Source organism: Epinephelus fuscoguttatus, linkage group LG19 (assembly GCF_011397635.1).
Source record: "Epinephelus fuscoguttatus linkage group LG19, E.fuscoguttatus.final_Chr_v1".
Classification (NCBI taxonomy): domain Eukaryota; kingdom Metazoa; phylum Chordata; class Actinopteri; order Perciformes; family Serranidae; genus Epinephelus; species Epinephelus fuscoguttatus.
Genome location: NC_064770.1, coordinates 20,313,266 through 20,324,748, shown reverse-complemented (window position 1 = coordinate 20,324,748; position 11,483 = coordinate 20,313,266). Strand labels below are relative to the sequence as shown.

Sequence of the window (11,483 nt, the reverse complement as noted above, 5' to 3'; positions counted from 1 at the left end):
GATTTTATACCTAATTTTTAGAATTATGATTTTTATCTAGTCATTTTATTTACTTTTGTTGTATACTACAGAATTGTTTGATATTATCATCATTATTAGGTATAAATGAGTGGTCACAGTATCTTGTACAGTGCTCCACTATTATAGGTTAAAATTTAAACAACCTACACATACAACATACACAGAGAAAACTGGTTACAATAATCACAAATTCAACTTTCCTTTAAAAATAAAACAATTTATTTCTTGTTGGCACAATGCACCGTTAACATTTTGTGTAAGACCCACGGGCGAATAGCTCCCATTCATACCCCACAAAAATTAACTTCCTGGGAGATTTAGTATCGAAATGTGAGGCAAAACCATGACAGAATAAATAATCTGTAAAATGATCCAAGCTTTCTATGTTCTCTTTTTCTGTCTTGCTCACCCAAATGCTCAAATACAGATTTAACTAAGGATTAAGAGGTGGAGAACGATGTGTGTGTGTTTGGATGTGGTTGGGTGGGTTCTTTCTGAGGGAACTTAAAGGGCATTTAAAACCACGTCCCTCCCAAACCACCAAGTTTGAGGCGTGTACAGTGGTTTGTCCCATCTATAAGCATGTCAACAGCTGGTTAACAGCATTAGTCTGGAGACAATCCCAAAGTGGTGGCATGAATAATGAAATGCAGTGTTGTATGCTCTACAGTAGTACTGTAGAGGATACTGTTGCTTGTGTGTTTTGTTGCTTTGGTAACACTCTGCTGCCTGCAAGCATCTCAAGTGTTGGCTAATGATTATTTAAAACACAGCAGTATGAAGTTTAAAAGACAAAATGATAAAAATGAAAGCGAAAGACATGCAGATGTTTCTCCTCGTGGACTGAAGAATTTAAAATGACTCACGGTTGATTAAAGACATGACTGTCTGCAGAAGACGTGATACTGCTCAGTGACATACAGTTTGGTTGCGGCCCAATTCATCTGTAATCATGAGAAATTTATATATAAAAAAAAGCATTTCACAGTGTAATGTCAGATTAAAATAAAGTTAACTGCCCGATGGCTGAAATGTAACAGTCTGATTGCATTCTCTGCTAATATATAGGTTTATTTCTGTATGACAGACAGAAGATGGGTACTGCAAATGCCATTAGAAATGACAAGTCTAGTGCCTTTTTATAAAGTAAAAACTACAAACGGACAACGTGAAAGAAAAGACGCACCTGATCCCTTTTTAACTCGTCACATCTGGATAAATTAAATCTTTCTTACAAACTCTGATGTCACATCCCTGCTGTGATGCCCGAATCAAAAGTATCAAAGATGAAACACGATTTAAAAAAGACTAAGGTGGTGTGTAAAACTTTCGCATGGCTCTCATTCGGCTCCTCTCATAGCTCGTCCCGTGCTGTACTGTCCAAAGGCGACTGGAGCACATCTGAGTTCTGGGCCTCGGTGCTGATCTCAGCCTGCTCCCTAGTTTTCCCTGAGCGCGCTCTGTCCCAGTCTGTACGGACCTTTTCGTTGTCCCACACTGTGGAAGTCTCGGTGTCACTGATGTAGCCGTCATCGCCTGTGTAGTGTGTCGGATACACTAGAAGAGGCTCAGCTGAAAATGCCTTCAGGTCCCTGGTTTCAAACTGGTCCATATAATCAGTCCTGTAGAGGAGAGAGAAACATTAAGAACAACAAAATCCACAACCTCTGAGCAGCTGTTTGTTATAAGTGTGTATTTACACTGTGTAGGCCACACTTACACAGGGTGTTTATTATACATGATAGGAAGAAACTCATCCACCGGCAAAATCCTCTGAAGTGGTTCGGCTTTCAAAAGCTTCTCTGCACCTTGAAGTGATATCATATAGCCCAGCGTCCAATATGAATAGTCTGCTTCCACTAAGTTGTGTATATTAGGCACTGCTTTCTCCGGGTGATCCACTTGCATTCTCTTCCGACCAATATATCTGGAAAAAAGATAAGAGAAAAGAGGAGTGAGAACCGATAACAGACTTACGCTGCAGATTACTTGCATTTAGCTGCATGTTAGCATGTGCATGGTGGCTGCCTTGCGTATCCTGCCTTCATTTTCGTTGTGCACATCCTCAGAAATGAATGCTAAACACTGGTAAGATGCAATATGCACACCAACAGTAGGGGCAGTACAGTAATGTCGTGATGACGTGCTTGGGCCTTGCGGCACTTGTATGTTCAGTGTGAAGGCATAAATTACCATCTACGATAGCACTGCTGTCAATTTTTCTGCTGTGATCTCAGCATATTACATACAATATATCTCCAGCTTTAGGACAATCAAGGTAAAATCAATGATTGTGAAGAAAGCATAAACTCACATGAGATCCCAGTCCAGTCCTTCCTCCTGCACCTCCCTCATCAAGTTCATCAAGCGTCGTTTGAAAAACACCTCGAAGCGCAGGTCGTCCTCAATCACCAGGGAGGTTTCCAGGCGTCTCTCCACAATCTAAGATCAGACCCAGATTTATCAATCACTCACCCATCTGTCTAGTTCACAAACTTCAAATGCTGGCTTCTGAGGGTTCACCTCTTTCCAGATGTTAAAGTGGGAAAGGAAGCATCCCAGCTCTCCCTTCGTCAGTGGGCGACCATGATAGGGGTCACTGTATCCAGGGAGCATGTGGATGCCCATAGTATGAATTTCACTAATATTCATCGCTCTGAAATAGAGAGAGAAAAACAAAAATGACAAAAGGGAAAAGGTGGATATGTGTGATTACAAAGCACTAAACAAGTGTAAAGTAATCATTAAACAGCGTGAACTTACTTTCCATCTACAGCTGCAATGACCTTACAAGTAATCTCCTGCTCGTATAATGTCCTCAGCATACGGTCTCGGCGGTCGGTTCGCCTCTGCAGGTTTATCATGAACACCTGCACATGGGCAACAGTGGAGCTAGTCAATGTAATAACAGATTTCTACCAGCAGGGGGAGCCATTTAGCACAGAAGTGGATAGAAGGCCATTTTTGCAAACTCCATCTTCACATCACTCAATACTCACCTCATCAAAGCCCAGTTTGTCAGGTTGCTTTCTAGGAACACGTATGTGTTTGGAAGGCATCAGTGGGGGATTTCGCACTACACAGTGAGAAGGAAGATGGATGCAGAAATGGTATAAATGATATATAGGAACCCATGCTGATAGGTATCATTAGATAGAGTAGCAGGAAATAGAATACAGACTTCAAGACCATGGGAAAAAAAGAGAGTTAGATGAAAAGTAAAGCCCCCAGTCTGAATGCAAACTACTCACCATTAACCTCCAGGAGGGAGTGCAAGAAGCTCTCAGCTTCGTCTTGCAAAGTATTGTGGGATCGCAGAGGCACAGGGAAGTAACCGTAGGTCTCTTTATTGCATACAAACATTTGAACATCTGTGGAGAGCAGAGGATGCAAACGTTTTCTCAATGTGAAGTCACACCATTTAGGTTGAAAAGGTTAAAAATAATCATTTCTATTTAATTTACTCATCACCTTACTTTGAGTGAAGAAAACTGTTTTTCTCGCATGCCTCCACAGTAAATACAGCATCCAATAAAGGCGAGCTTTCATCATGAATTGAATAAACAGAGACTGCGTTTAATCCCAGAAAAATTTCATCAGAACATCTGTTTGCAAACTCTCACACAACTCCTGCAGTATAATCCAAGTCTCATTTATCCAGCCGTATGCTCAGCACAAACACATGCATTTTCACCAAAACCTTAAGAATAAAAACACACCAGGACAAATGGTCTCATGCACAGTCAAATAGCCTGCCTCAGCACTTATGTGCATTTGAACTTTGCTCGAGCAGAGCCTGAAAGCACGTGCATAACCAGGCATGCCCAGGGTAACCTAGTCTCACTCCCAACTCGTCAAATACAGATGCTTGATCAGTGGACACTGATGCACAAAGGCACCCTTTAGAGGCGGCATGAGATGCACTGTGAGATGTGGTGGCAATTTTTGACGCCCTGGCCAACTGCCATAGTATAAAGAGTGAGCAGTGTGTTTGGGTCAAACAAACTCCGGACTTTCACCTGGGAGACCGCTGTTCCTTTCCTGTGTGAAACCAAAAGTCAATCGAATTATTGAAATAGCAACCTAGTCTGCTACTACGTGTAGCATACTATGCAAGTGACAGATGTCATGTAACGTATGCTCATGTGAATTTACATTATGTTAGTAACAAACGTACAAATCTTAAACATAACCACATACTTTTGTTACCTAATTAAGGAAGTAAACCTAAAACCGAAGTGTTTACCTACTTTCTAGGCTTATTTTGAAAAGAGACTGCATGCATTTAATGAGAAGGAACTGTACATTTCCTGCGTAAACAGAAGCTTATTTTGAAAAGATACAATGCATGTAATGATCGTACATTGACTACTCGTCACTGGGTGTCCAAAACTGATGCATGAGGGGTACATGGCGCTTCATCTTTTGACGTGTAGGGCCACCAACAAAGTGTCGATATTTGAAAAGTTGGGAGAATTTGTTGCTTAGGACATAGAGCACACTTTTGTAGGCAGACGTGTTTTATATTGTAAAGTTTTAGCAAAATGCATGTGTTTGGAGAGTGCTGAGCATACAACTGCGTAAATGAGACATGGATCATGGCCTTTTTTGAATTCTCTGTTCACAGTGGAGGCATACCCAAATTCAAGGTACCACGTAGTATTCCTTTAAGGCCAAACATATAGATTTAAGCATTAAATTGTGAAGTACCTGCCATCCGAGCAGAGAACGCAAACACAATGATGTCATCAAAAGCCCAGCTGTACTCTGGGTGTGGCGGGTGAAAGGCCAGCTGCCTGGATGCCTCTTTCCTGAGGTCGATCAGGAAAGTGGAGTGGACCATGGGAACTGCAAAACAGCCCTTGCGCAACTGCTTTCTCATGGGTAGGTAGGCAGGAGTGCGCTTGTAGTAACCCTGTAGAAGTCAAGTTGATCAACAGTTAAGTCGAGTGGATTTAAGATCATTCATTAAATCAAACTCCCAATCGTCTGCACAGTACCTGCGAGGTCATTCCACACCAGAAGTTTGAATAGGCTGCACGGGATTCAAGCATTGGAGCAATGATGGTCTTATTCTCCTTCATGAGCTTCCACAGTACATTAGGATTGGTGAGGAGGTTATCACAGTCCACCAACTACACAAGGAGAAGGAAATATAAACATGTTTGTGTAAAGTGTACACACTATAAACTGACCTGATATACAAATGTTGAACATGAGGTTCATGAGGGGTGAACGGAGCGCTAAAACTGAGATGGTATAAAAAAAAAAACCCCAGAGTACTTATTTCAATTCTGTTTCAAGGAGGAAGGCGAAGAGAGTTTCCAAAAATTATTGCAATTCTGGATGCACTGTGCTTCAAAATTATACCCCACTGAAGCTAGACAATGTGGGCTGGGCTGGGGAATACAAATAGAAACGTGCTGCATTTCAAAATATGGTTCATGTTGAGTGAAGCTTAGTGTCGGAGTAAGGATCCAGATGAACCAGACCAGATAAAGTTTAACCATAAGAGACAGAAAAATATAACTGGGTCAATTTTTGACATCCCTCTCTGTGCTTAAATAACCACTGTGGACTTCGCTCTGTACTTATCCTTCTGCTGCTATTATTGAACAATGCAGATCTGGGTGGAAGCATTGGCTCAGTGTTTAAAGCCTTCAGTGTCATTGTGCCTTTAAAAAGTAGCTCTGTTGACCTACCATAAAGTAGTCCGCCCACATCTCACGAGCTGACTCCAGTGCCACTTGTCGAAGCTTCATAACGTGCTCATAACGGAGGTCTGTCCAGTGCTTCGGACCGTCTTCATCCGCATAACGTCTACAAGAGATATTTATACCAATCAGACTCTGTGAGCCTTTTACGCAACACACAGTTTCACCAGAAAGTTTAGTAAGTAACCAACTTGGGTTCCTCTTTAGGCCTCCACTCCACATAATGGTAAAGATTCTGCATCTTGACAAGCCAGTCACGCAGAATGACTGTGGTGTTGTCCTGGTTATGATCAGTCGCCACCCTGTCAATGTACAACAAATATAAATAATCAGAATTAACATGAGAGGGTTCAACATCATTAACAAGTGAGGCTAGTCCATGGAAAAAAGCAACAACAGAATGAATGTAGCACTAGTGCCACATCCAACCTGAGACATAAGAGTTAAAAAAGACAATATCAGGTCTCAGATAACAATAGCCCAGTGTTCACTTTGAGTAAGCTCTTTGTCTGCAGCTGTGGGAACTGAAACAAGTGTTACTGATACCAACATCATAACACAAAAACACTGTAGTTGACATAATTTGGGGTAGCATATCACAGTTTAAGGAATAAGGAACTAGAAAGGGAAACAATCCCATATTGAAGAAACAGCATTACAGATGTGAAACGCCTCTCATTTCTACTGGATTATTATTGTAAGACAGCAATACTTGTGCAGCTCCTGAGTCCAAGACCAATTTCAAATATGGGAACAATATAGTATATCGTATCGCATCATATCATATCGCATCGTAAACTTTCATTTGCAATTATTCTGTCAAACACCTAGGGCTGCCACTAACAATTATTTTCATTGTCAACTAATCTGTCGATTATTTCTTCGATTAGTCGAATAATCATTTCATCGAAAAATGTGTTAAAATGTTGAAAAATGTCGGTCTGTCTCGCCCAAACCCCAAAATTACGTCATCTAATGTCTTGTTTCATACTCATGCCAAAGAGTTTTAGTTCACTGTGACGGGAGAGTGTGTAAAGCTGCCAATATCTGAACGTAAGAAGCCGCAATAAGAGTATTTTGGGGTACTTTAATAGTACTTTTCTATGAAAAATGACTCAAGCCGATTAGTCGACTACTAAAATAGTCACAGATTATTTTAATAGTCGATTAGTCATCGATTAGTCGACTAATCGTGGCAGCCCTACAAACACCAAACCTCTATTAACAGACAACTGTCAGCTTTTTGGTTTTCTGTCCCGACCAAACTCCACCCTGTTTTGCTCATCAGTAGCCCTGCACATGGCAAATTTGTACATCTACCTCACTGCATTTGCACATCTGTTTAATGTATATACCCCAAGCCTTTTATTCTCAGCATATATTTTTTATATTTTAGTTTTTGTATTTTAATATATTTATAGGTTAATATAGTAAACTCTTACATCGTATATTCTGGAGGGATGCACAGTAACATTGACACAACATCAGTATCAGCAGATATTGGCTTTAAAATGAACTTTTACAATCAGTCAACATAATTTTTTGTATTTTGCACAATGTATGAATATTATATACACTGAAAATCATTCTATTTTATGTCTATCTACTGGTGGGCCATCACAATAAAAATATGCATGGATAATATGATGTTAATTCCACTACAGAAGAGTTGATGATCACTAAAATTAGGTAGGGAAAAAGGTGAACATATATCAATATCAATATTGGTTATCGGCCAGAAAAGTTTTATATTGGCATATTGGATATTGGCAAAAAATCCAATATCGTGCATCCCTACTATGTAAATATTCTAAAGTATATATCTTTAGAAAGTATTTTTCTTTTTATCTTCATTTGTCCTGTCCAACATCTATTGCACGTCTGTCCGTCCTGGAAGAGGGATCCCTCCTCAGTTGCTCTTCCTGAGGTTTCTACCGTTTTTTTCCCTGTTAAAGTTTTTTTTTGGGGAGTTACCCTTATCTGCTGTTAGGGTCAAAGGACAGAGGAATGTCATATGCTACCCTCTGAGGCAAATTGTGATTTGTGATATTGGGCTTTATAAATAAACCTGAATTGAATTTAATTATACTTCAAGAGTATGCTAGGGTTTGGTTTTTTTCTGGGATCAATAAAGTACATTCATATATCTGTCTCTCAGTCTGTCTGTCTGTATCTTTACCAGACGGAAATGATTCAAACTTGGCTGATACCATGTGCGAGACAAATGTCCACATGTTAGACAGCCTGCATGTTTGATCTAATTTTGCTGCAGAAGGAAACTGGGCCACATGTTAGTCGTAGAGTCATTACATCTGCCTGAATCTCTTTCTCAAGAAAGTGCAAAACTGTGTCACAAACAACCTCCACTGCTTTTCTTTCTTTAGCAATGTTGTGTATTGTAAGGTCAGTCTTTGCAAAACAACAGCTGCCCTACAGCTGAGTTTGTATCCTGCTCAGAGGGACGACAGCCAGGCTGGGTCCTCTTGAGAGATTTCTCATGAATCTGTGAGAACACAGCAGCTCCTTGCTAAACTTTTTCATGCCTCACTCCTGCTGTCCATCCTTACAAATCCTCAGACTCTGAATAACGCTGACTCTTCCGCTTCATGTTCGGCTCAGATAAATATTTGTTAAAAGCATAGTTTTGAGCAATGTACCACTGGTGCACTAAATGTACATCTGAAAGTGGTTTTTCGCCTACATCTCCACTATAGTTGCTCTTTTAGAGCAGAAATGGCGAGCTAATTGCAGACACCAAAGATTTAAAGGGCCGTTTGGCAGATCCTGATTCTGAGGCTTTGGCATGCTCACAGGCAGCTGCAGAAAGCATACAGTGTAAAGCATGCAGTGTTTACAACATCACACAGCTGTTTGCATTTTACAGATGTAGCTTAATGTGCTTGCAGAACAAGTTAACACAGCACTGTCCTTAGCTCAACCTTGTTTACAGAAGCAATCAAACAATACCCCTCATATAAAGCCTCGAAATAAAGGAGGGGAAATAAACTTTGAGTTTCAAGCCGGTGACTGACGAACATACCAATCTGAGCCCTCCAGGCACTCAAGCAAACTGCTCTGAGCTCTGAGGGTATAAGCACGGGTGGGCTGTTGGAGCATGTTGTTTAGTTACTATGTGAGAAATCCCTCCCTTTCACTTCCCTCAACTTTGCCTGAGTATGGGAGACACATATTTAAACGGTCTATAACATCCATTTGCACGTCCCACAGGATAATTGCCCCAGAATGAAAGTTTGTTACAACTGACAGAGAGGGTGCAACTGTGTCAGGTCTGGAAAAAGGCAGACAGAAACACATTCAGTGAGCCATAATAGGGCGTAATACAACTAGGTTTTAGTTTCCATTCTCATTTAGCATGTAGAGGGAATATTTGAGGTTGAGGCACAAATAGGTGTCCCATGCCAAGCTTTTCTCAGAATGCCATTATAAAGGATGAACATAAAGCACACAAAATGTCCTTAAATGGACAGACACACACATTGTTCCTCTTACCTGTAGTGCTATTTATAAATCTAGATTGTTTTGGCGTGAGTTGCTGATTGTTGGAGATAGTGGCTGTAGAGGTGTCTGCCTTTTCTCATATGTAATGGAGCAAGATGGCACTCAGTTTGTGGTGCTCAAAGCATCAAATAAATACATTTGAAAAACTTAACATCAATGTTTCTTTCCAGGAATCACGACCTGGTTACTCTAAGATAATCCCACAGATCTTGAACAGTTTCATGCAGGAACTATTCTCCTTCTACTGTATCACAGTGCAGAAGGAAGTGTGCATCTACTCACTCATGCGAGGCTTGTGCTTGCTTGAAAGGATAGCCCCTTTTCACTTTCAAGGGGGTCCTCAGACACAAGTACAAAACAAAAACACAAACTAATCTGCATGATACAACAAACATACACTTCAAATACACAGATACAGACATGTTGCTCACCATCTCCCACTCACACCCCCCGCACTCAGCTGTTGTACAAGCAAATCAGTATTAAATACTGTGACCTCGAATAGTTTCATAGCAGTTTACAGTACATTTTAAAAACATGACCAGGTTGTGGCATCCTCCTCTGCTGAGCTGTGACGTTAGCTAGCTCAGTGGTTTTAGGTGAGCTAGCAGTAGATGCACTCTTCCTTCTGCACAGTGATATGGTTGGTGGGTGTGCTTCAGTAGAAAGAAATAGTTCCTACATGAAACTGCTAAAAACAGCATCTGTGGATTATCTTGAGTAACCAAGTCATGACTTCTGTAAAGAGAAAATGCTGTTGAGTTTTTCAGATGCACTTTTTAGGCGTTTTGAGGACCACGAGCTGAGTGCCATCTAGTTACATCATATCAGAGAGAAGGCAACTCACACCAAAACAATCTAGACTGATAACTAGCACTACAGGTAAGAGGAAGAACGTGTATTTTGGTGTTAGGGGTAAACTGTCCCTTTAAGAGGGCTAAAACAGAATGAAATTAGTTACTGATTACTTATATTTAGTGCTGGAAGTGAATATTTTAGTTATCTATCTGACTGCATGCTTCACACTTTCAGCCCCCCCCCCTACAGTCATGCCACAAAACACTGCACAGATGGGGCTCCTGGAGCTGCAGCTTTACTGGGCTGTAAAATATATCAGGTCAGTAAGAGTCACTCACTCCTGTAGTAAACCCCACAGAGGCCTAAGTGGTTTCCAGGAGGTGGCGTGGGCTGGAGGAGATGAGGACTAGCTGGTATGCATGTATTAATGGACAGTGCAGACCCAACAATAAGTCACTTTGTTAGATACACATGCAGCTCCCCTCGTGGCCACATCAGTCCCCTCCCCTCCACGTATACAGATCAATGCATGGCCACAGTGATGAGCACAGTGACCAGATGTGCACACCTCTGCACAACAGTGGCTATATAGGTGATTTAAATGTTAATGCATGGTGTGAAGTCAGCATTAGATGTTTGTTGTTTACTGCTTGTTGAGATGTGTCATGTTTAACAAGCAATATAACATTAGCTGCACTGTTACTATTAGTACCCCGTCATTTCCTGTGCCTCCTGCCAATTTTTACTCCGCAAAAATCAGCAATACGCCATTTTTATGCACATAGTTATATTCAAGAAGAAACATTTGGAAAAAAATACAACTTTTAGACAATGGCAAGCAACATTGAGGTTAACTTTACTTCTTGGCTGTTCACTACCTTGCGAGAAAATGTCCTGGTATCAACTTACCACAAAGCCATACGCTCCTTGGGGTAGTTGAGACGCTCAAAAGCACCGAGGAAATACGGCAGAGAGTGCTCGGAGTTTCTGCAGATGAGGGCGACGAGAACCCGGGGAGCCAGGAGCGGAGACTCGGGGCTCCAGCGCTCCTCCGCGAAGTATCCCCGAGCAGGAGAGCAGCCGGACAGCAGCAGGAGGAGCAGGGCGGCGGGGAGGCACGCGAGCCCGGGCATGGCCACAATAAATTAAGAAATATAAAAAAGCAAATCTAGGTAGGTGATAGCTGTGGCTCGTGATGAGACAGCTATGGAAAAGTTGTGTCTTTAGTTTCGGCTGTCATCACAGAGGAGCAAAATCTGTGCAGCAGGAGCTCCCGATGTGACAACACTGCAAAGTTGAGATTTAAAGGGGTGGGGTGTGCTGAGGTCTTAAAGGGGATGGACGAGTGAGCAAGGCTGGGCAGTAAACACAAAATGCCTATGTTTAATTAACATTTTATTTGTTTTAATTGTTAATGAAAATGGAAATTAG

At 41.3% G+C, this 11,483-nt stretch overlaps 1 protein-coding gene across 1 annotated transcript; it reads right to left on the bottom strand.

Annotated features, from left to right (window-relative positions):
* Positions 1–217: 217 nt before the first annotated feature.
* On the bottom strand, positions 218–11,346 carry colgalt1a (collagen beta(1-O)galactosyltransferase 1a). Its single transcript, XM_049561828.1, has 12 exons — positions 10,962–11,346; positions 5,927–6,037; positions 5,724–5,841; positions 5,022–5,156; positions 4,732–4,936; positions 3,273–3,392; positions 3,021–3,097; positions 2,785–2,891; positions 2,545–2,677; positions 2,336–2,463; positions 1,742–1,948; positions 218–1,643 (listed from the first exon to the last, which is right to left on the bottom strand). Exons 1-12 carry the CDS (start codon positions 11,183–11,185, stop codon positions 1,376–1,378), a joined length of 1,833 nt encoding a protein of 610 aa, XP_049417785.1. The 5' UTR covers positions 11,186–11,346; the 3' UTR covers positions 218–1,375.
* Positions 11,347–11,483: the final 137 nt, after the last annotated feature.